At 36.0% G+C, this 25,057-nt stretch overlaps 1 protein-coding gene across 4 annotated transcripts in view; it reads right to left on the reverse strand.

Annotated features, from left to right (window-relative positions):
- LOC128506913 (FERM and PDZ domain-containing protein 4-like) overlaps positions 1–25,057 on the reverse strand; it is a 67,653-nt gene that overhangs the window by 29,402 nt on the left and 13,194 nt on the right. For 2 of the 4 annotated variants that reach the window (XM_053477530.1, XM_053477534.1), the window contains exons 1-2: positions 14,702–15,008; positions 1,401–1,520 (exon numbers count right to left, since the gene is read on the reverse strand). In XM_053477530.1, the coding sequence (XP_053333505.1) occupies positions 1,401–1,520; positions 14,702–14,742 (161 nt within the window). In that variant the 5' untranslated portion in view covers positions 14,743–15,008. Of the gene's footprint in view, positions 1–1,400; positions 1,521–14,701; positions 15,009–25,057 lie in introns of those variants that run through there. The other 2 variants (XM_053477532.1, XM_053477531.1) reach the window with 1 other exon arrangement.

Raw genomic sequence — 25,057 nt, forward strand, 5'->3', positions numbered from 1 at the left:
CACTTTTAATTAGGATTTCTACACGTTATCTAATACATTCTCTTACATATAATTTGTTCACTCCTGCATCCGAGTATAATATCTTCAGACTGTGATATCTTACAACCAACTTTGATTGCAATGTGATCTGCACTTCCTATGAATGTATTTCAAAAACACATTTATTTTATGTCCACCAAGTTATGAACCATGAAATCTAGCTACTACATATAGGTCAGCTCCATTTTTCAAGATGAAACCGAGATGCCAACAAACAAATGAGTGAAATGTTCCATAAAATGCAATGTACTCGCCATCTGTTACTGTGGCTGCGAATACACATAGTTAAAATGCTGATTGCATCAACAATCTCGAAAATAGACGAAAAAAAAAATAATAATAATCCACTAAAGACAGATTTGCAAAAGGAGTGTGCTCTCTTTTAAAACCATGAGCTTTACTTTTAAATGTTGTCGCTTTAAACATGTTGAATTATTAATAAACTAGTATTAGATAGTAACTAGATAGTAATAGGATGACTATTTGACACCAAATATTAGAATATTATAATTTCCCACAAAGCTCATAACAAAGCATTTGTGTGCCAGATGTTCGGGGATACTTTTCTTTAATGTCTGTTTCAGTGCTCCTAAATAATTAATTCCACCTAATTAAATAAGTAATTTCATAAACATAATGCTAATTTCATAATGCTAATTAATTTACACATTTTTATGCAGTGTTCATCAGGTCCTCAGTAAATCCTGTTGATTACTTGATTACATCAGTTTTTAAGTAAATAACTGCAAGCACTTTATTCCAGCATTTCCACTAGAATACTTTTAAAATTTATATTATATAATTTCTATATGGTAAACATTGTTTTTAATTATACCAAAATATTATCATAATATTTAATGGAGAGTGAAAAATACAAATATTTGTAAAAAATAATATAAAATAATACAAATACAAAATACATTTGTAAAAAATATTTGTATATAAAATATATAATATATATAATATAATAAATAATATATAAATGTATTGACAAAATAGAAAATATTTTCTATTAGAGTATATAAGAAAATAGGTTTAAATAAAGTAGCTAAAATCTTCTTTTATTTATTGATAGTCCAATAATTAAAGTTTGTATCTAATTAAAAACACAATTTAACAGAGATGTATGACAAATGTGAAGTATGTATGTAATAATAATAATTAAAAAAAAATATATAATAATAATAATAATGTCATCAATATAGTTTTTGCAAATTTTCTTACAATAAATAGATTTTTAAAAGATTGTGATTGCATAAGTATTTATGATTTATGATGATTTTATAGACCAGTGATTTTTCTCAGTCCTTTCCACTTCTGTTTATAATGTAATCATGGAGTCTGAAGTCTTGAAAGCTTACTTGATGAAGCACTCCCTGGTGTCACGTGCAGAGGTTGCGTCCCATTCATATGATGTAGCACCCTGCAGTCCGGTCCAGCTGCCCGAGGGTGGAGGCCAGCCGGTGGATTTATTCTTATGGCTGAAGCAGAGCAGAAAATTAAGTGCTTTATTTATATGACTAAAGTACAAAGAGGTAAAGTTAAAATTTCATAATGTAATTTCTCCTTTAAAGTTTCGTATTTCACATGATGAACATGTGAAAACGATATCCTGTCCTACTTATCTGCCAATTAAACATCTGGCACTCTGATCCATTTCAACAAATTGCAAGAAACAGGAAATTGACAAACCTGTGAAGGTGCTGAATGTAATTGAGACATTGCGGCACTGATAGGCAGCCTTACCATAATGCCTACTGAGGCATGAAATTGGTTCTTTATCAATTATTGAGAAAAACTCAATTCTTACAAGCAATTATGGGTGTGTATTTATTTTTGCTCGATTCCTGAAATGTATTCTTACTGCTACAACCTTGAATGGGTTAATGAAAACCAGAAGCCAGGAATAAAAATTAACCAAATGCTAAAACAATAATTAACCCACAAATGCTGGTACACAGGTAGAACACTAGTTTATTTCTACCTTTCCCTACATAAATGTGTGCTTTTTTAAAGCACACCCATGATTGGCTAGTGCTACTATGATTGATTAGTGAGAGTGTACAGTACATGCCATCCAGCCCACCAATTATGCTCCCTTAGCTCCTAGCCATATATATGTTAGTCCATACATCGATCAGCCTTAACAGTAACACCACACACTAACACATTAACAACGATTATATCAAGTCTATTATATTTTTATTGATTACATGAATTATATACAGTACAGGTAAACTGGCGACAGGATCATGGGCACCCAAGTCTCATCATGCCTACTGGGACCAAAAGACGGCTCATCCGGTCCGATCTCATAGAAAACCCAATGCAGCGCAAATCGCTGAATGTCCAGGAGGCAAAGAGTGCAAGGCCACCAACCCAGCCAGCAAACTGTCCAGAATTCCCAGATTTCTAAGATACACCAGACAAACAAATCCAATCCACAGAGGTCCCACCCCACAACCCTCAGCACCCAAGGGATCCACTGAAAACATACTGGTGCCACAATGCAAGGACACCCCCAGAAGACTTTATGTTCTAAAGGTTCTAAAGGTTCCAAAGGAGATCTGGCGTAGTGGCGCAAGGTTAAGCTACACAATACTGGGGTTAATGTTTAACAGTGTAATGTTATGGCTGATCGATGTATATTTGTTTTTTAAGGCAAGGTACAGAAGATGAACCACGCACAACCGAGTTCTCTGCAAATTATTTCACACAATTCTTTTGATAAGAACATATTAATATATAATATAATATAATATAATTATACTGTATATATTATGATTATTATATTAATATTAATATAAACGCCAGTCAGGTTCATGACACTGAGCAGATTATACAAAAATGGCTCATCATCAAACGACTACCAACATTGCCTACAGTACATTGTGGATTGAGATCTCCATTGGTTAAGGCGAACGCCGGTGACAGATTCGCCACACTGCGAACTCTGACTTCATCTCCTTCTAATCCTTCTCATCAGGGAGAAAACAAATCCACACAATTTGCTTCAATAAGAGGATTTAGAGAACGGGGTGTGTGTGAAGCAAAGGAAGATCAAAATGGAGGGAAAATTTCAGCATTGTGCAGGAGAGCTGATGTTGCACAGCAGTGGGGGGCTGGGACAGGACGAGTTCAAACTCAAAACTGTGTCTGTGCTTTGGCGAATCCAGAGAAGGAAGCTGGGATTTTATTTATTTATTTATTTATTTATTTGCTGGTTTGCAACAGAGGAAGAAATGAGAAAAAAAAAGAACATGACATGTTGCCCTGAACAACAGTCTATGTAGATTTAGATCTTTGGTGAACAAGACAGAGACGTCGAATTTAATAAGAGGACATGAGACGGCATGAGGGAAAACCTTCAGGAGAGGAGAGAATTCAAATGGTTTGATTTAATACTGTAGTTATAGTAAACTGTAAAGAGTTATGTATTATGTTGTATTATGCATAATGTTGTTCTTTTATTATTTTGATTATTTCAAACGAGCACCTTGGCTGCATTTTATGAATGAAATCAAATCTGTTGCTCAGGAAGTCTAACACAACACCTATGCTTATTTTTTGTAGAATTTTATTATTCGCTGAAAATCCTTCACATTTTTTTATCGCACCAGTGCCATAACAGATTTCTTTGGATGCACCTTACATATCTTGTCCTTGTATGAGTACAATCACTTTCCTTTCAAACAAAAATAAGGTTTCACGAAAGACAAAGATTTAAATCTTCTTTCTTTTTTTCTTTCCTTTTTTTTTTGTTGCTATATTTTGTCTCAATTACAAGCAGCCAGGGATATTACTGTTCTTATTTCTTCCCCCTCATATAGAGGAAACAAAATGAAGGAAATGACATTAGTTCAAATGAGCCTCGCTGCATAGTAATGGCTGAAATATTAAATATGCACCACGTGCCACACAAAGCACGCACACACACACACACACACACACACACCATCGAGCAGGTAAACGATGTCTAAATTGATTAGAAGAGAAATCACTGCTCCTAATAAAAGGAAGAGATGAAAGGTATCATGAACTTTCTGTCACCGTGTCAGTTCTTAGCAGAAAGAAAAATCCGAAGAATACAATAAACAAGAGTTGCTCAAGTCAAACTGGGACTTTTGATTGCACACCATTACAGAACACAGTTATGAGGGTAAAAACTCCCTTTATTTCTCTATATAATCCCCTGCTACACTAACGCACTTATCCCAGCGTTTCACTAGAGTCCTTGGATACAATCAAGATAGGACGTTTTCTCAGTACACAGAGCCGTGATTAGACTGCCTGCTTCATGTCTAAAATGCTGGCCTCCCAGGAACTCCTTAAATGGCCCAACCATGTGTGAATGGCTTGGAGCGAGGACAGAAGGTTTTCTTATTCACTGGAGTGCCTTACAAGCTTTTCCCTTTCATACGGGTTTCTATCTTTCTTTTTTTTATTATTTTTATTTTTTTTTTACCTCTGCAACATAACAAGTCAAAGGTCATGGAAAAACTGCATAAAAGATAAACACCACTTTAATATAAAACAAGCAACCTTACCCTTTAGGAACCTTCAGCTATGGCTCCTACGGACCAAAAACATCAAGCATTCCCATAGCTGTTTGACATAACGCCTTCTGAATATTAAAATATTCACCTTCCAAATGCTGCCAGAAAACACGACAGCACCGGGCACTGTGTGCCTTACAAGACTTTCTGTTTCAGACACAATCCCATTACATGCCATGAAATGGACCCTTTTGTTGTTTATTCTTTCCTTTTGAACGGATCACCTATCTTGATAATGTATCTAAAAAAAAAGTCGGAAAATGAAATGTTTTGGTTTTTTTTCCAGTCAACGGCTTTGAGAATATACAGAAATACTTGCAAGGTGATGACTTTTGGTTATATATGACTATATTAACATTATTTTAAGATCTTTTTTTTTGTTCTTTGTGTATGTAAATGCTGTGGAAGTCATCCTTCACTTTAATAGGAACACCTGAGCACCTGTTTATCCATGCAGTTATCTAATCAGCCAAACATCTGGCAGCAGCACAATGCATGCAATCACACAGACGCCGGTCAAGAGCTTCACATCAAACATCAGAATGAAAGAAACGTGATCTTTGTAACCATGGAATAGATGTTGGTTCCAGACAGGCACTTTAGAAACTGAAGATTTACAGGAATTCTCATGTACAGCAGTCTCTAGAGTAGAAACAGAACCTGCAGGGGAAAAAAATTCCATCCAGTGTCAGTTCGGCAAGCAGAAATGCCTTGTTGCTGAGGATCTTAGTACCCCAAATAATTACCGTTCGCAGCAATGGTTAACAGAAAAGCATGTTAGACTGTTTAAGAACTTAAAGTCAAAGGTGGAAAACCTGGAAACCACTGCACTTTTAATTGATTGATTGGCGTAGAGAACAAATGCGCTAAATTCACAAAAACGATAGAGACGGACAAAACAAATGCCACTCATGCAGACCCAACTGAAAGCGAAACGCCATCAAATTCAAGCAAATGCAAGCAAACCCCTGGTCATATTTAAGCCACCACTTTAATTACAAGCACAATAAAGGCAACAACTTTATTATGCAAAAGTGTTCCTGCAATTAAAAATAACTAGTTTAAGATTTATATCTGATTGTCTTTTTTGAACTAAACTAGAATCCTCTATCCCACCCCTGCTATTAAAAAAAGTAACTCAGTAACTTTTACTTTGATTAAATTTTTTAATTTTTTACTTAAGTATATTTTTATACTGGTAACTTTACTTCAACTTCAGTACAATTTCACTGAAGTAACAGTACTTTTACTTAAGTAAAAAAGTTTATTACTCTTCCCACCTCTTCTTAAAGTGGATGGAGCGAAAGATGATGTTGGATTCTTCTCCTGAACACAGAAGAACATGAATCAAAAGCTAAAGACTCACTAAAACTGGAAAAATCATTAATCTGTTCTTTCTTGTTTTTAAGCAAACAGTTTTTCTTGCGCTTCCGATGCATGATGTTACTCAAGCATAATCAGTAATGCATTGTACTGGAAATACATTTTAAATGGTAGGTTTTAAAAATTAAATCCTTAATTTACTAGTACATGATACAAAATATAAACCGGTTAAATAGCCATGACTCAAAGTCCGTTTTACTAAAAACATCATTAGATTGAAAAAAGTACCCCTTTATACCATTAGGAAACTGAAGAAAAATTTCAGTTTATTTAAAAATATTTAATATGCAATGTTTAATTACTGCAAGGGCACTGTGTGTGTTAGTGTGTAAGTCAGTTTCATCATAGCTAAAGTCACCCTCAACCTGTCAGCCATTTTGAATCAAGGCATCTGCTTTATTTCTACTGTTCCTTACCCCGTCTATTCCATCACGGTTTGACCTCCGGTTTGAACGTAAAAAGTTAATAGTTGCTAGAGAGAGAATGGATTTCAAGTAATACTTGTTTTCTTGCACATCAAGTCATGTAATGCTTTCAAAAAAACTGTCCTTGCTTGCGCTATAAGCTCTGGCGAAATTTTCCACCAGCAACAAATTGTATTCACATTTGGCAGGTGGCCAGGTGTTAATTTCAATTCCTGCATATTGAAAAATATCGCAGACATTTTTGGTAATATAATGGTATCGCAAAATCGTATAACGATCGTAACAAAGAAACAAATGCCATGACAGATCTTCATAATCCTTAATCAGACATTTCGCATGCCCAGAATGGCATCAACTGCAACAACTACACAGCCCCAGTAAACAGTGTGTGCACGGGTTTCCAAAAAAAAAAAAAAAAAATGCAGTGACAGAGTAAGAAAGTAAGATGGATAAATCCTTATCTCCTCTTTCTTCTGAAAATCGCCACCTGAGGCCTTCATCCCAACCCATTTGGCGAGAGTCCCACTATAGCTCGAATATACATCCGTCCCATTTTGAATAATCATCTCTAATGATATTTCCCCTCTAGTCCTATATGGCAAAGCAGAAGGCAATGACAGTCTGCGCACTTCAGCTCCAGAGGAAAAATGAGACGCATCTCAATGCATTTGCCAAAAAGCATTGAGGAAAAAAAAAAAAAAAGTTTTCAATAATCTTTGAAAAAGCTCTCTTAGGAACACGCAGGCCTCTGTGGGTGGCATTTGCTCAGTTCACCTGCCAAACGAAGCGACCTTTCCAAACCGTTGTTCCTTTTTAACTTTGCATTTAGCTCAAGCCGTGGTGCATTATTCATTCGCAAAGAGGGTCACAGCGTTTCGAAAGGATGCTAACAGCCAAGCGATCTTTCCATAATGCTGCCATTCCATTATAGATGAGTTTTATGTTTTTTTGCCATAAGAACAGTTTCTTCAATCTGCTTTAAATAATTTAAATGGATCTAAAGTGGTGAAGAGTACAGTATGGATAAAAACCTCACTGTGTGATGAGAAGCTTTATATCCGCAGAGAATGTTCCTATATCTATATATTGTTACTTTCAGAATTTGGTAAGTTGCAAACTATAGGCATTTTCGCTACATGAAGTTTTATATTTTTCAATTTATTTCAGACCCAAGACTGCCTTGAAACTGACAAGAGAAGATAGAATAAAACCTCCTCTATGTTTTATTTTTTCTTCAGGAGTCTAAACAAGGAAATCATCTCTTCTTGAAACAACATCAGTTGTGATCCACTGAGAAATGTTTTTGCATTCCTGATATACACAAGTGCCACAAAGTCAAAAGCTATACATTTATTCATGCTCTCTTATTTTCTATTTAAAAAATAAAAAGCTGTGGTGTCTGGCACCAGGATATTAGTGATGGATCCTCTGGGTGGGTTTCAGGGATGGGCTTTGATTGATCATACTCGTTTGTCTGGGGCATCCAATGATTGGTGCTCGATTGGATTGGAATCTGAGGAGTTTGGAGGCCAAGTCAACAGTCTTGGGCTCTTTGTCTGTTAGTGTTACACTGGCTGTTCTGGTGTCTTCCTACAGTATAGTGATCAGCATTGACTTTTTTTTAGTGATTTGTGCTGCAGTGGATTTTCTTTGGGATCAGTTGGGATAGGCTGGCTTTGGGTGAGCCTTGGGCGCCCATGATCCTGTTCGTCAGTTTACTGGTATATAACTGATAATGCATGTTCATGTGTTAATGGTATGTGTCGTTAAAGTTGGAGGCACAGTGGATTAGTGGTTAGCACTGTCGGCTTGAACCTCCAAGTCCTGCTTCAGCTGGTTCGAATCCAGTTAGCATTTTCTCCTCATGCTTTGGTGGGTTTTCTTAGGGTATTTTGGTTTCCTCCCACAACCCTAAGACATGCAGATTAGGCTTATTGATCCTTCCAAGTGTGGAAGCGCATGTGGAAGCGCATGACCTGGAGGTCCGACAATAGTCATAAAAACCATGGTACAGTAGTTAATACAATGGTCAGCATTGGCCTTCACAATCCCAAGTTGGACTGCAGAGGTTCTTAGATGGATAGATGTTGATGTTATGGCTGATTGGTTTATCTATCTACCTTTACAGTATATATTCTACAGTATGACTCGTGCACAACTTCTCAAATAGCTTTTTTGTTGCTTCCTCCTGAATCCCAGATCTGACCATTTCTATCATGATTCTTAAAACCCCCTAATAATGCACATCCTATTTCAACTACATAATTATCTGAATCATTCTGAATATTTATATAAAGTTACATCCCTACACCTAGGGACCGTGTCTGTGGAGTTTGCATGTTCTCCCCATGAGCTTGGTGGGTTTCCTCTGGGTACTTGGGTTTCCCCCACAGTAAAAAAACATGCAGGTTGGGCTGATTGGTGTTCTGAGATTGCCTATAATGTGCGAATAAATTTTTGTGCCTTTGTGTGTGCGCTGAGATAGATTGGCACCCTATCCAGGATGTACTGTACCTGGCCACAAAGCCAAGTGCCCGAAGTCTCCTGGGATAGGCTCCAGGCTACCTGTGATCCTGTACAAGATAAGCGGTTTAGAAAATAAATAAATGAATGAGTTACATCCCTACTGGATTTTCTTCGCCCGGTTTTTCCAAAATTTTGTCAAACGTGCACGAAAGTGGTAAATAAATCATCTTGCACTAAGAGTTCTGACTCAAACCTGCATCCTGTTTTACACATGCATCAAAGACCAGGTTTTATACTGCATACTTAACATGATGAATGCATTTACAGTACGGATTTTACTGTTTGTACAATCCTCAGCACACCTTATTTAACTAAACAGTTACATAAGAGCCTTTTATGAATTTAAGTGGGTATGGTAGAGCAGAGGAGAACAGGAAAGAAAGGTGCAGGGCTGTGGGTCTTCCAGAACCAGAGCTGAAAATCATTGATATAGAACTTAGAAATAAGGGACCTGGAGGAAATTCACGGTTGAGGAAGAAGTGTTGGCATGAAAACAACTAAAACTGCACCAATAGTTATAAAACAAGAAAACAGAAAAAACACCTTAAATAAAGGAAATGCACGTTATTTACATGTATAATGCATGTTTTTTTCCTGTATATATAAATCATATCACCTCAATATTGTAAAATCCAAAAATGTAGAAACTCATTGTATTTTTTAAATGATGGTCTATACATATGAGAGCATTACACGATGCTAAGCCACACAACAGCCATTTAACCAAAAAACAAACAAACAAAAACAAACAGATTGACTTTCTAAATGTCCTGACCTTCATATACAGTACATTGCAGCACATTTCACCAGCCAATCACATCTAAACATTACCATCTTGTTAATGCCCCTGTAGTCTATTAGCAATAATTAGCTTCAGCATAACGTTGCAAAACTAACATGAACATCTTAAATGGCAAAATTCTTGTCTTGTGACAGAGGTTGTAAAGTGACACTGCAGAGCTTTTGAAGACGGTTTGCTTGTGTTTGTGCGAGTGTGTGAGCATCAGGGGTTAAAAGAACTTAGAAGATGACACTGCAGAGTGCACTGTGCATGCAAGTAATGGGGGTTCATAGAAGCTGGCGTGGAGCCCACGACCCAGTGCGGCAGAACAGAGTGTCCCAGCAAACAGAAAGAGAGAGAGAGAGAGAGAGAGAGAGAGAGAAATCCCATATACAACACAGGTCTCGGGCTGGAAAAAAAAATTCTATTGATAAGCCAGCAATTGGAACCCAAGCTCCAAAAAATTATTATATTTTATTTTTTTAAGAGAAAGCTACCAGGCTTTTGTTTTTAATATTCAGCGATACTAATCTATTTACATTATAAACAGACAGCTTCTGGGTAAGAAATTCAATTGAATTCATTTGGCCATGTAACGGCCGTTTTCCATGACAAAACAGATTTAACTGACAGATTTGTAAGCAGGAAATTTAACATCCTGGTTTTGTAAACATATTATAGACAAAAAAACTTTCAGTGTAAATACAAGGATTATATTTAAGCTATATAAACTCGACCAAGGAGTAACTGTCCAAGAGAAATCGGGAAGAGGAAAACTATGCACTCAGATACCACAACTACAGTACAACACACCACCCCATCCAAACATCCATCCATCCATCCATCCATCCATCTATTCATCTATTCATCTATTCATCTAATCATTATTTATCAATCCATCAATCTATTCACCCATCCATGCATCCATCTATCAATAAATACATACATAAATTACATTTATCCATCTATTTTATAAGCTATTCCTCCATCCATCCATCCATACATCTAACCACGCATCTATCCATTTCTTCATCTAACCATTGATCATCAGTCCATCAATCTATTCACCCATGCATACAGTACATTTATACATTTAATTATCCATTTCTACATCTTCCATCTATTTATCTATCCATTCATTTATTTATCTTCAGTAACTCATTATTTATAAAAAATTCCACCGAAACTGACCTTGAGATTGATTCAACGAATTCTCGAGCTGATTCTCATAAACATTACCCTGTTACACCATGACACCTCAACCAAGGTTTATTTCTAAATCTAAATGATATTTTAACCCATACTGTATTTGTACATGATAATTTTGTAGGATACAGATACCTTATACTTAAAATAAATAATCCAATATAATCCGAAGTATAACCGGCACCACGAAAGCAGGGTTTGGTTTCAAAGAAATTCACAAGACACTGTGCTTAAAAAACTATAAGAGAATAAATAAAGGTTAATAAGGTAAAAAAAAAAAAAAAGGTTAATATGGGGGAATGGTGACATAATTTGATATGAATTTACATGAACTCACAAAATATGATGATTCTTTAAGATGTTGTGCTTCTTGTCCAAAACTACCAATGTGTGGTTAAAGTCTTGATGTTTTTTTTATGATTCCCCAGATTAAGAACACTATACTGATATTGTCAAAGAAGCTGTTAATGTGAGTTGACAGCTGGTTTGACAAAAGGCCAACCACAGAAAGGTTCCCTTTGAAATATCTGATTCCCACCAGGCAAATATTATTTACTAAGAGAGGTATAATGTTAAATAACTCACTTAAACATCAGTTATCCTTCATAATATCTTGTACTGGAAACAGAATGAGAAAACGCAGTTACAGGCATGCTGTGAGAATAGAGCTTCCAAATTTAGAACACATCACAGATGCAAACTGGAAAAGGAAAGCATAAGAGTAAAAAAAATACACTCTATTTAAAGTCATAACATAATGATGTGTCACTGCTGTCATTTCATTTCCTCCAGTCACAACATGGCAAAGTCTGTTCGAAAAGCCCTGAGTGAAGTGCAACTGTGTGTAAAGAGGAGTGAGGAGATCACACATCTATACCTGAGCAGCGCTTATTATTCATAAATATATTGCAAAGAGCTATTAAAGAGCATAGAAAGAAAGAAATGTGGTATATAATAAACATTATTATTAAAAATGAAAACATTCAAATGAAATGAAGATTGTAAAAAATAAAAAAAAGTTAAAAAAGAAAGAAAGGAGTACAGAAAGGGGGAAATAAGTAAAAATATAAAAAAAGAATCAATATCATCAAAAAGTAAAAAGTTAAGAAAGAAAGAAAGAAAGAAAGAAAGAAAGAAAGAAAGAAAGAATTTAGAAAAGTAGGGAAGTAATGAAGAATAGAAAAAAAGTAAGAAAAAGGACGAAAGAAGGAAAGAAAGAAGAGTAAATAGAACAAGAAAAAAAGAAATAGGAAGTAGAAAACAAAAAAATAAAGAAAGAATGAAAGAAATACAGAAAAAGAGAAATACGTTTTAATATGAAAAAGAAGCAATAATCACCAAAAAGTAAAAAGTTAATAAAGAAAGAAAGAATTTAAAAAGTAGGGAGGTAATAAAGAATAAAACAAAAAGAAAGAAAGAAAGAAAGAAAGAAAGAAAGAAAGAAAGACTATTGCCAGTCAAATAAAAGAAAGATAAAAAAGACAGAAGGAAAAGAAAGGAAAAAAGTAAGTTAAAAAGAAAAAAGAAAGAAAGAAAGAAAGAAAGAAAGAAAAGAAAGAAAGAAATACAGAAAGGGGGAAATAAGTATTAATATGAAAAAGAAGCATTATCACCAAAAAGTAAAAAGTTAATAAAGAAAGAAAGAATTTACAAAAGTAGGGAAGTAATAAAGAATAGAAAAGAAAGAAAGAAAGAAATATAGAAAGTAAAAAGAAAGAATGAAAGAAAGAAAAAAAGAAAAAAGAAAAAAAGAGAAATTTTAGAAAAAAGTAAAAATAGTGAAAAATTTGTGTAAATATGAAAAAGAAGCCAGAAACAAGTAAAAATTAAAGGATAAATAGAATAGAATGAAGGAAAGACAGAAGGAAAGAAAGATGACAACAGAAATGGTGTATAGAACAATAATGAAAAAATTAAAGAATTAAAGAAAGAAAGTAAGAAAGAAAGAAAGCACTAAAAAAACCTTTATCAAATAAAGAAGTAAAAAAGCAGGTACCTGATCAGTAAAGCTGCACGGAGTCGGTGTGAGGGACAGGTTGTGTTTATAGGCTTTTTCCATGAATAAAAATCCCTGAAGGACGCTGATGTGTGAAGGGAAAGAGCGAGCTCTCTGAGAGCCTATTATGTTTCTCCAGTCAAATAAAAGGGCAGAATTTCAATGAGAAAAGTAGATTATTTTCCAATACAAAGCGTGTCAGCTCACACTAATGAGCAAACAGTAAATATCAAAGTGAACCAAAAACGAACAAAAACAATACTATAACCTAACGGTACTAATTACACTCGGTTTAACTGAGAGGTTAGAAAGACTTGTAATGTAAGAGTCTAGTCATACACTCAGCCGTCTTTGATTTAACTGTCCAGGAGAGATTTTATTCAGCAAAGGTTGAAACTCATCAGCTGTCTCAGAGCCCTCGATCTCCAACAGACACAGAGAGGTGACTCCAATGTGAGCAAATTGATCTGTTTATGTGATCAGACTAGAAGGGGAAAGGACCTAAATATAATCAGGTAGACTGAGAAAAGAATTGTTTGTTGCTTATTAAATAATGTTTATGAGTCTGAAATGAATGAAACACAATACACAATCGACTGGACAACTCTTCCCTTAGTATTGCAAGGGATTTGCAACATTTATAAAGCTGTGTGTTTGAGTGCAATTAAAAGTTATGGGACTATTAAACTGTACAGACTGAAATTATTATCTGTTATAATGGAAGTATTTTCCATTTGAGTATTGTGGTCTTCATCAGTCATGATCATCAATCTGTCAAAAAGAAAAAGGACTACTTCACACTACGACTTCTAGATATGTTCGAGTCAAACCCGGACTTTTGATTGTGCAGAACACAGTTATGAGAGTAAAAACACCCTTTATTTCTCTATACAGTATAATCACCTGCTACACTAATACACTTATCCCAGTGTTTCACTAGTGCATAGATACCATCAAGGTAGAAAGTTTGCTCATCGTGAGTCATGATCGGTCTGGCTGCTTCACATCTGAAACCCTGGCCTCCCAAGAACTCCTTTAACACGTGGACTGTAGAAGGGACGTAGCAATAATTCCTATGCGGGTTTTCATCTGCAAACTGGTGATAAGTTAAATTTAAGATAAGGCGTTCTACTTGCTGGAGGTTCATGGTTACGAATGCACATAAAAGTCCCAGTTTGACTTGAACGTCCATCGTCCTTGCTGAGCAATCAAGCTCATCTTGACTTCCTTATGCATTACTGTAGATTCATGTCTTATTTTTATCCCTTAGCAGCCAACCCACTAACCAGCAAGTGAATCATCCATGGTGATCAAAAACTCCCATAAATCCCATCAGAGATTACCAAGCCTCAGATCAAATCAAGAAAGCTGTGTAACTTAAAGTAATGTGAGAGCAGTTTAATTGTGTAGCACTGTTGTCTGCAGCAAATTGTTCAGATCTGAATATTTCCATCAGTGTTTCTGACAATGCATCTTAATGCAAAAAAAATAATAATAATAATTCTAAAGTCAAACCATACTGGTTTACTCTATAAAACATAAATATATATGTAAATATCTATAAATGCAATATATTACAAAAAATATAGCTCTGTCCAAAGCTGTCTCCTTTCCAAACTTTCTTTTATTCGCATTACAAATAAAGGAATCCATGCTTATGCAACTTAATCCTTCTAGAAATCTCAAATGCTCCAACAAAACCTACAACCATGTGCTTAGTCAGCTAACATCTCACCTTACTTTCCCAACCTAGTAGTGAAAACACTAATACACTGATGGTTACACTCACCCTGACAGTTTAGCCATCTTTGAAAATCCGAACACGTCCATACAGCCGACTGGACAATCCTGTCCGTGGTTCGGGTACTACAAATCCAAGCTCTGATTCCTTATTGCTTTCTTGACTGCAAATCCCCAAATGGCTCAACTCTCCATCACACCTGACGCTCTGATTCCGAATCGGGCGTAAAACAGACTCCTAGAAGCCTCTGTCCAGAGCTGGACTTGACCACCAAAGGGATCAGATCCAGCACTCATGGATTGGAGCAGGAATGGACGATCCAATCCGACATTGCATCCATAGGAGTTTTATGCCGTGCAAGTCTAGCCCGTCCTTTCCTGGTTCAGGTGAAATAACCACTCTCTCTATCGCTCTCCATGGCGCTCTCCTGCAAGCTGTGGGTAGAAGTGCCTGAGCAAAGCAGCAGTGACAGCAGCTTTGAATGAAAAGCACCAGAGAGAGAGAGAGAGAGAGAGAGAGAGAGTGAGTCGGAGTAGGTAGGGGGAGGGGTCTAGGAGAGGAATGAAAAGAGAAAGAGGAGGATTGATGATGATAAACACTACCCTTGGCACATGAGCTGATGAAAACGCACACTCCTTCTTTCCAGTGAGTCCTTCACCCCAGACTCCAGTGGGATGTAGGAAAAGAGAGGGAGGGTGAGGTGGAGTGTGGTAAAAAGAAAAAAGAGAGAGAGAGAGAGAGAGAGAGAGAGAGAAACAGATTGCTGACTCTGCAGTAGAGTGTCAGACTGCTGATGGCAGGAGAGCAAGACCCTGTATTCTACAGAAGGTACACACACACAAAGACGCACATACACATTTGAATTCTTGTGGTGTGCATGTCAAGGTAGAGGTTATCGTAGTGTTAAAAGGAAGATTTGACATCTACATAAGCCTCTCTTGACAGCTGAGATCATTCCGCATAAACGTTTATAAAGACCCATTCCTGCTGTCATGAAGACAGCTGTCTTCAATTCTGATGATGAAATAGCACTCGGGTGAGGTCACGCATAAGGGCGATGATGTCACATGGCAATCATCCATGATTATATTTGGGATCAGGGAAATTATACGTTCCCATCAATTTAATAGAAAAAGGATTGGTGGAAATAATCATTTTAATGCAAAGGTTAACATGGACATACTGTATGTCTGTTCTTGTTGTCAAATTGTTTTCCGCTGTTAAAAACCTTCACAAGGTAACACTGTTTATATCAACGTCGCCACTGATTCTCTTGAGATAAGAAGATGTCTCTTCTCTAATGTCACTTTATACTAGAAATAACTGCAGCTACAAAGTCAATTGACATTACAAAAGGGAAAAAAACAGAAACATGTCAAAGCACAGCCCCTACTGTATGTCATCAGGAATATGACGTGACAAATCGTGTTTTATCAACTTGACATATAAAGCAATACAAAAAAAGCAGTATATGTCTTCATGTCTGCTGACACTTATTTAATCAAACTTTTATAAAACTTTATAAAGGTTTCTGTCTGTTGTGATGGAAGGAGTTGCTTAGTGCGACCATAAGAATGCAGGATTTGGTGATTAGGGATGAGAGAGCCGAGCTTTGTAGGGAGCCCCTGTCTTCCACAACTGGAGACGTCTGACTGGGCGGTTGCAGTATGATTGGGTTGTGACTGGTAAATAGGTGTGATTTGTTATATGGTTGGTGTATAATTGGGGTATGATTGAGCTCAGATTGGAGTTATAATTGGAGTATGATTAAGGTATAGTTATTTTGTATTATTGATTTATCATTGGGTTATAAATGGGGAAATAATTGAGGTATGATTTGAGTGTAACAGGTATGATTAAGGTATAAATGGGGTATCATTAAGTAATTATTGGAGGCATAATTGAGTTATAATTATCAATGGGAAATAATTGAGGAATGGCTGAGATGTAAGTAAGTTATGATTGAGGCATAACTGGATATAACTGAATGATTTTTGTGGTGTAATTGAGTAATGATTGGGGTATAATTGGTGTATAATTGCATTATGTTAAGGGTGTGATTGGAGTAATAATTAAGGTATGATTGGGGAAAATGGAGGTATGATTGAACTTTGTCAGGGATGTAATTCAAGGTATAATTGGAGTATGATTGGGGTAAAATTTGGTTATAACTGGGATATAATTGGAGTATAATTGGGGTGTAATTGGGTTATAACTGGGGTATAATTGGAGTATGATTGGGGTAAAATTTGGTTATAACTGGGGTATAATTGGAGTATGATTGGGGTGTAATTGGATTATAACTGGGGTATAATTTAAGTACGATTGGGGTGTAATTGGGTTATAACTGGGATATAATTGGAGTACGATTGGGGTGTAATTGGGTTATAACTGGGATATAATTGGAGTACGATTGGGGTGTAATTGGGTTATAACCGGGGTATAATTGGAGTACGATTGGGGAGTAATTGGGTTATAACCGGGGTATAATTGGAGTACGATTGGGGTGTAATTGGGTTATAACCGGGGTATAATTGGAGTACGATTGGGGTGTAATTGGGTTATAACCGGGATATAATTTGAGTACGATTGGGGTGTAATTGGGTTATAACCGGGGTATAATTGGAGTACGATTGGGGTGTAATTGGGTTATAACCGGGATATAATTGGAGTACGATTGGGGTGTAATTGGGTTATAACCGGGGTATAATTGGAGTACGATTGGGGTGTAATTGGGTTATAACCGGGGTATAATTGGAGTACGATTGGGGTGTAATTGGGTTATAACCGGGATATAATTTGAGTACGATTGGGGTGTAATTGGGTTATAACCGGGATATAATTGGAGTACGATTGGGGTGTAATTGGGTTATAACCGGGGTATAATTGGAGTACGACTGGGGTGTAATTGGGTTATAACCAGGGTATAATTGGAGTACAATTGGGGTGTAATTGGATTATAACCGGGGTATAATTGGAGTACGATTGGGGTGTAATTGGGTTATAACTGGGGTATAATTGGAGTATGATTGAGTCCAGATTGGGTTGTAATTGATTTTATAATTGGAGAAGATGGAGAAGATTGACTAAACTATAATTATGTTATTATTGGGGTGTTATTTGGTTATAACTGGGGTATAATTGGGTTATGAATGAGGCCAGACTGGGATATAATTGGAATATAACTTAGTATATATATATATATATATATATATATATATATATATATATATATATATATATATATATGATTAGATATAACTGGGGTACAATTGGGGTGGATTGGGTATAATTGGGTTGTAATTGATGTTATTATTGAAATATGTCTAACTAGTGTATTATTACTGGGGTATACTTAAATTATGATTGGAGGAATAATTGAGATATTATTGATGAGTGTTTGAGTTAGATTTTGACTGTGATTGGGGGTTTAGTTAGAGAATGACTAGGGTGTAATTATGCTATGATGACTGGGATAGAATTGGTCTGTGACTGGGGTTTAATGGGCATGGCCAGATGTTTAATGGGGATGTTTAAATTATGACTTGGGGAATGATTTGTTTGTGGTTGGCGTGTGATTAGGGCATGACTGGGGCGTGGTTGAGGTGTAATATGATTTTGATTTTTTATTTTATTTTATTGGGAATATAATTGGGGTGTGACTGGAGCATGATAGGATTATAACAGGGGTATGCTTGGTAGTTAAATGTGTATTAAAACTTCATCATCAAGGGGACCCAAGTAGGTTGTCACTTATAATTCTCAATTATTCAAAAACAGCCATGGTTGTCCTGTATAGTGTTTTTACAGTTGGTGTCATATAAATATCAGGTAAGCTTCTGTGATCATTAAGTAATCATAATTCTGTTTTTTTGCTGTGTGTCAATACACAACTACCATCTATGGGGAGACATTTGGTCTCTTAATGATCTTTAGATGATTGGGAACATAATAGGTATTTGGATAATTATTCGGCCTAGAACAAGATTAATTGGTCCTAAGGAGGTCTAAGACCCAATTGAGGGATTGCGGCTAAGTATTACAAGATCAGATTGTCAATAAAACTCAATTCTTTCTTAGAATAAAAACCCGGTTCCTGGCCAAGGAGCACCACATTGCTATAAACATACATAATAATCAATAAAGTGAATACAAAAATTTAAAAATGACACTATGTTGGATTAATTAGGCTATTATTATGTCCACGAAGATGCAGTCTATGAAATAGTTAATATATTGGAAATTCAATACATTGCATTTTCTTTTGTGTATTAGATACTGCATGTCTTAAAGTCCCCCTTTAGTTGTTTGTCACTAATTAATTAAATGTATTAATTCTTGAATCTTCCTCGCCCCTTTATTCCACTAACAACTGAATCTACTAATGTAATGTATGTATTGTATAAACACAAGCGGATACCCCATCAGTGAAAGTAACTGGTCTAACCTAAACCCACTCCTATGAACAAAACAAGGCACATTAAGACATGTTTTTGTTGATTTAAAAGAACTCTCACAAAGCCTTAACCTTGAGATGGATTAGAACACTCAATGCACACTTGTCTGACATCAGTGTCCAACTTCCCTAATGCTCTTGTGGCTGAATTAGCAAATCCAGAGCCATGTTGAAAGAATTCTTTGAAATAAAAAAGAAAGTGAATCAATCTCTATAAAAATGGGAGCCGCTTTGAAAAGCACATCTGTTTAGCATCTGCATACAATTAGTCCACCTGGTCGATACATTTAGTGCATTACGCTAATATATAGGATCAAGAACCATGATAAAACGATGTGATAATGTGAGCTATACTGTGGTATTGTGCAGTATTTCAAAGAAACTGAATTGTATGCAGGCAGGAAGTGATATTGGGGCAGTAATATATTCCTTTTCTCACAAAAACAACAAAGACATGCCTGACTACATAGCTGTGCAGGATGGAAGCACCTTCCTAAGGAGATAAAATTATGTGCGGAATAAAAAAAAAAAGAAAGAAAAAAAGTCATACTCTAGGTCTCCATTTGGCACGTCGGCTCTATACGGTTGAAAGGAGACCATGCTTACTATTCTTATTGCGACTGATAATTTTCAGTGTGCCCATGAATCAAAGAGAAGGTAAAAGCAGGGAGGAGGCAGAAAAATGCAAGCCATTCTCAGGTAAAACGGAAACCTTTTATATGAGAAAGGCACCAAGCTTTCATCTAGGGATGACACTTTCTTTTGCACCATAGATTGTTGTTTTCCTGGCGGTTCAGGGCCACTGGCTGTCTGAGTGTGCACCTGCTGCTGGTAGTACTGTGTAGAGAGTCTTGGGAGAAGAAAAAGAAAAAATGATCTATTTACAAGAACATAACTCCTGAGTTACATTTTAAACATTAGCTTTGTCTGAAGAATCCCAAATCAAGCAATTTCCATTTTCAAGCATCTAATGAAGATCAGCTTAACATCAAGACAAACTTTTTTTCTTCCCTTAAAAACGATTGTAATGGTAATAATATTACATAGTTTACAGTATGTATTCTCGCTCATACTATCAGTTCAGCTCTTTATGGTATATCAAATCATGATGAAGAGAAGAATAAGTTTTGCAGTACGTTTAAGGTCAGTGAAAGCAGTATGTTTAAGGTCACTGTAGATTGCGTGGGAGACGAGCACATTAGCATGTAGTTTGGTATTCTCCTCTGCGCAGTGATGCACTGAGCAGTTTCAAGGTTGAACGGGTAGACTTACACAGGAGGCCTAATCGCACACCATAAAATAAATCCTATCAACAACTCCCAAATCGGTAATGCGGTTTTTATTTGAATTCTTGGCGCTCACTAGGTGATATCTTTGCTCTGGTGTCTGTGCTGTAATTAGGCATTCTTTGGTAATTATACTAATATGGTTGTTATTGACTGACCCTAAAAAAGTTTTTTTTTAATTCTTCAGGTATGTTTGTAGTTACAGGCGGCATCTGGGTCTGTGTGCATTCCAAAGACATGCAGATTAGGCTAATTGGCGTTCCCAAATTGGACATATTATGTGAATGTATGTGTCCTGTGATGGATTGGCACCCCATCAAGGGTGTACACCCCCCCCCCCCCCCCCTTGTGCCCCAAGTATCCTGGGAAAAGCTCTAAGTCCGGCTTTATTGGGCATTCTTTTAGGGGTTTATAGTTATTGTTGGGATTGTCAATGGAAAGAATTCTTATACCGCTTTATCCTGTATTCAAGGTCGCGTGGGGCCTGGAACCTATACCAGGAGACTTGGGGTATTAGGCAGGGTACACAGGGTATAGTTAAATTTATTTTACTAAAATAAATTACATTTGTAGTGTACCTACGTGTAAACAGACTAATTTTTCCAATTATTTACCTTTATTTTGTGGCATTGGTGTATCAGTGGTGGGTTTCACGCCTGCCATGCATTTCTGTTCAACTTATATATTCTATTTGAATATACATTCTGCCCTTGATTGAATCATTTTAGGTGTGTTGATATCATAATATAATCTCTGTTCATTTAATTCCATACTAATGATTTACCATAAATGAATTTGTTGCAGAATAAATACTCCAAATTTCTACCTAAAACAACACATGGACTACAGTAACGATCTATCTAATCTAATCTAACGTAAAACTGATTAAACCATACGATAGTGTAATGCTATTTATGGACGATGCCAGGACACATAATATACCTCACCTCCTTCCCTTAGCTGTCTGTGTCTCAATCCAACAAATAATACACCTTCCTTTACATATCCCTCTTGGCACTGCAACAACTAAATCATACATTTGCATTTCGCACATCACAAATCCGAGCTGCAATTTTCTCTCGCAGAATGCCTAATCCCCTAGATGACACAGGCCTTACTCCACCGAGAATCAACTAACTCAGGTTAATACAACACAAGTGCTGGGGGACATATTTTTGACAAGACAGCTCAAACTTAATTATACGGTACTATTATTGTCTTTACTTTGACTGTGTGCACATTTGTCAGATGTTAAAAAAAAAAAAACACTAAAATGCAACTGAATATAAATAATACATTATATTATATACTGTAATACCTTGTCTAATGACAACAAAAAAATCTGGTAATACTTTCTATCAATCCAGTATTCCTAACTTACAGAATAGGCTGTAATGCTCAGCACAGCATTCTATAAAAAGCACCATAAGCAATTTCTATTTAACTGTATATTTCCTTAGCTTTACTTAAATCCTGTAAACAGTTTGTATAATGCTTTATAACTTTTCCTATATTGAAATTAAATTGCATTTACATTAAAGCTTGTAATGAACTGGCTTAAAAGTGATTATCAAACCAGGGCTTTTGATTGTGCAGAATAAAAGAACACGGTTATGGAAGTAAAAACTACCTTTATTTTTTCTATATAATCTCCTGCTGCACTAACGCACTTACAGTATCTCAGCGTTTCACTAATGCTTGGATACCATTAAGATGTACTGAGCCATGATCAGACTGCCTGCATCAAGTCAGATACACTGGCCTCCCAGGAACTTCTTTAATTTGACAAATGTGGAAATCACTTGTGGAGGTCAGAATTGTACGGGGGAAGTGCTCGACAGTAACTCCCAGTTGAGTTCCTACTGTATAATGTGCAAGTGGTGTGATTGGAAGTATGAGGTCATGTATTGTCCTGCAAAAACTCCTTATCAATTAATTGTGCTTAAAGTCTTCGGTAAAATGTTTTGAGTTACTGACCGGAAGAATGGTGGTTCGAGTCCCAGCTCCACTAGGTTGCCACTGTTGGGCCCTTGAGCAAGGCCCTTAACCCAATCTGCTCCAGGGGCGCTGTATCATGGCTGACCCTGTGCTCTGACCCCAGTTACACTGGGATATGCGAAGAAAGAATTTCACTGTGCAGTAATTTATATGTGACAAATAAAGGCTATCTTAAATAGGTTTTATACCTTCATTCTCAGGTATTTTCATCATAAGCTCCAGTTTAACTTGAACGCATGTTAAACATATCTTATATTTCTAACAAGATCTAAGTATTTAACATATAAAATGGGGTTTATTAAAACCATTCCATACAGTTGGAAATGTACCATAAAAATATGGTACACTTCCATCTGTTCTTTTAAACAAACAAAATAAATAACTATTGTCAGAAGCATTGAATAATGCATATCTGTTGTTGTTGGTCTTTCGACTGCTCCCGGCAAGGGGTCGCAACAGAGGAATATCCGGTCCGCACAACAACTTGGCACAGGTTTTACGCTGGATGCCCTTTCTGACGCAACCCTCCCATTTACCCGGGCTTGGGACCGGCACTGCATGCAGTGGCTGGGGGGTTTGGGTACTGGCTGGGAATCGAACCAATTATATATATATAATTCTCATTCTGCATGTGATATAAACGTTTAATAATATCTTGTAAACTCAGCCTTGGCTGTTATAATAGCACTCTGTTCTTTTTCTTTTCTACATGTCTTTTTGTATCCTCTGAATAGCTTTCAGACTTTATTAGATTAGATTATAGGTCTGGACACAATATTGTCCTGTTGATTTTGGCTTATTCACTGTGATTTTGACTGTAGTCATGTTGCAAGACACATTCATATTTCATTTCATATCTGAATAGCAACTGTTCATAAGAGATTATTGCATATAATCTGAATATAATTTGAATTTCTTCATAATACATTGTATATGAATATATACAGTATATATACATATACACACATACTGTATATATATACACACACACACACACACGCGCATATATATATATATATATATATATATATATATATATATATATATATATATATATATACATATACATATACACTACAGTTCAAAAGTTTGGGATCACTTTCTAACTCCATGATTTCTTTCTACATTGTAAAGGAATGCTGAAGGCGTCTAAAAAATGCATAAATCTCCTTTGAACTGTTGATATTGAGATGTGTCTGCTACTTATGCTCTGTAAGGACTTAATAAAGCCTCTAGTCTGATGTGCTGTTAATTGGTCATTTTTTTCAGGCTGATGACTCTAAATGAACTTCTCGTCTTCTGACCCCAACTTTTAAACTGTGTATATATGTGTGTGTGTGTACATATATATATATATATATATATATATATATATATATATATATATATATATATATATATATATATATATATATATACACACACACACACACACACACACACACCACAGCTTTATTTTCTACATTGTACAACAATACTGGGAATTTCAAAACTATGAAATAACATAACACATATAGAATTTGGTAATTATGTAACAGCAAGAACAACAGCAATATTGTATATAATAATTTCTGATTTTATATCTTATAAATTTGCTAAACAACACATACAGTTTCCATAACCGAAAAAGATTTTAAAATTTCAGGGAAAAAAATTGTGAGAAAGGTTTTACTTTTCTCTGATGCACTGATAACAGATTTTTGGAGAGATTTTTGATTTTTGTGAGATTATACTGAGATTGTGAGAACAAAATTGTGAGAAGGGTTTTACATCTCTCTGATGCACAGATAACAGATGGGATGTATAGAGGTTACGAGAACTGGTCATACATCACTTTATTCCAGGGTACCAGGGGACAGCGCAGCATACACAGAAACTATGGAAAAATCCATTATTGGATTGTGTGTGTGTGTGTGTGTGTGTGTGTGTGTGTGTGTGTGTGTGTGTGTATCCTGCTCTACTTTCAGTAATCTTAAGCTTCTGCTCCCAGGCTCTGGAGTCTACCCTCCCCTCCATCCCTGCTGTCCACACGTGAATACCAAGCACACTCATCAATAAGAAGGACAGAATGTGGTAGGTTCAGATACCGAAGAGCAATGCAGCATAACGATTTATCACTGTTTCCCCTTAATGCCTGCTGCAGCACCGCGCTATTGAAGTGCCACATTATATTAGCCCCTTGAGTTCTCAGGTTCACGCTTGTATAAGAAAATCTGTAAAATAGATAATTACACTGTGAGTACGCATACACAATGCGGCACATAATAGCATGTCCGTACATTTTGATACACAGCGTATTGGATGTAAATTAAACTTATAAGGCACCAGTAATGAAATCGAAGAACATTTTCATACAAAGTTCCAGCATTATGGTTGATGTGTCACGTAACAGGTCCATTATAAAAGGGTGTCATACAGGTCACAATAAATCACACATTGCTGGCTTCAGAAGTTTAAAAAGTTATAGAAAAAAAGCGAATGGCATTCTGTCTGAATTGTTAGACAATTTATTTTTTTATCATGAGCTAGGACTTGAAATAGTACGGTTAACACCATAACACAAACAGTACACCTGGTCTCAGAAGATATTTCAGCAGATAACTATATTTCACAAAACAAGCTTTGTGTAAATGACTCCAATTCTCTAGTGGAAAGTAATCCCCA

Source organism: Clarias gariepinus, chromosome 18, assembly GCF_024256425.1.
Source record: "Clarias gariepinus isolate MV-2021 ecotype Netherlands chromosome 18, CGAR_prim_01v2, whole genome shotgun sequence".
In the NCBI taxonomy this organism is placed as follows: domain Eukaryota; kingdom Metazoa; phylum Chordata; class Actinopteri; order Siluriformes; family Clariidae; genus Clarias; species Clarias gariepinus.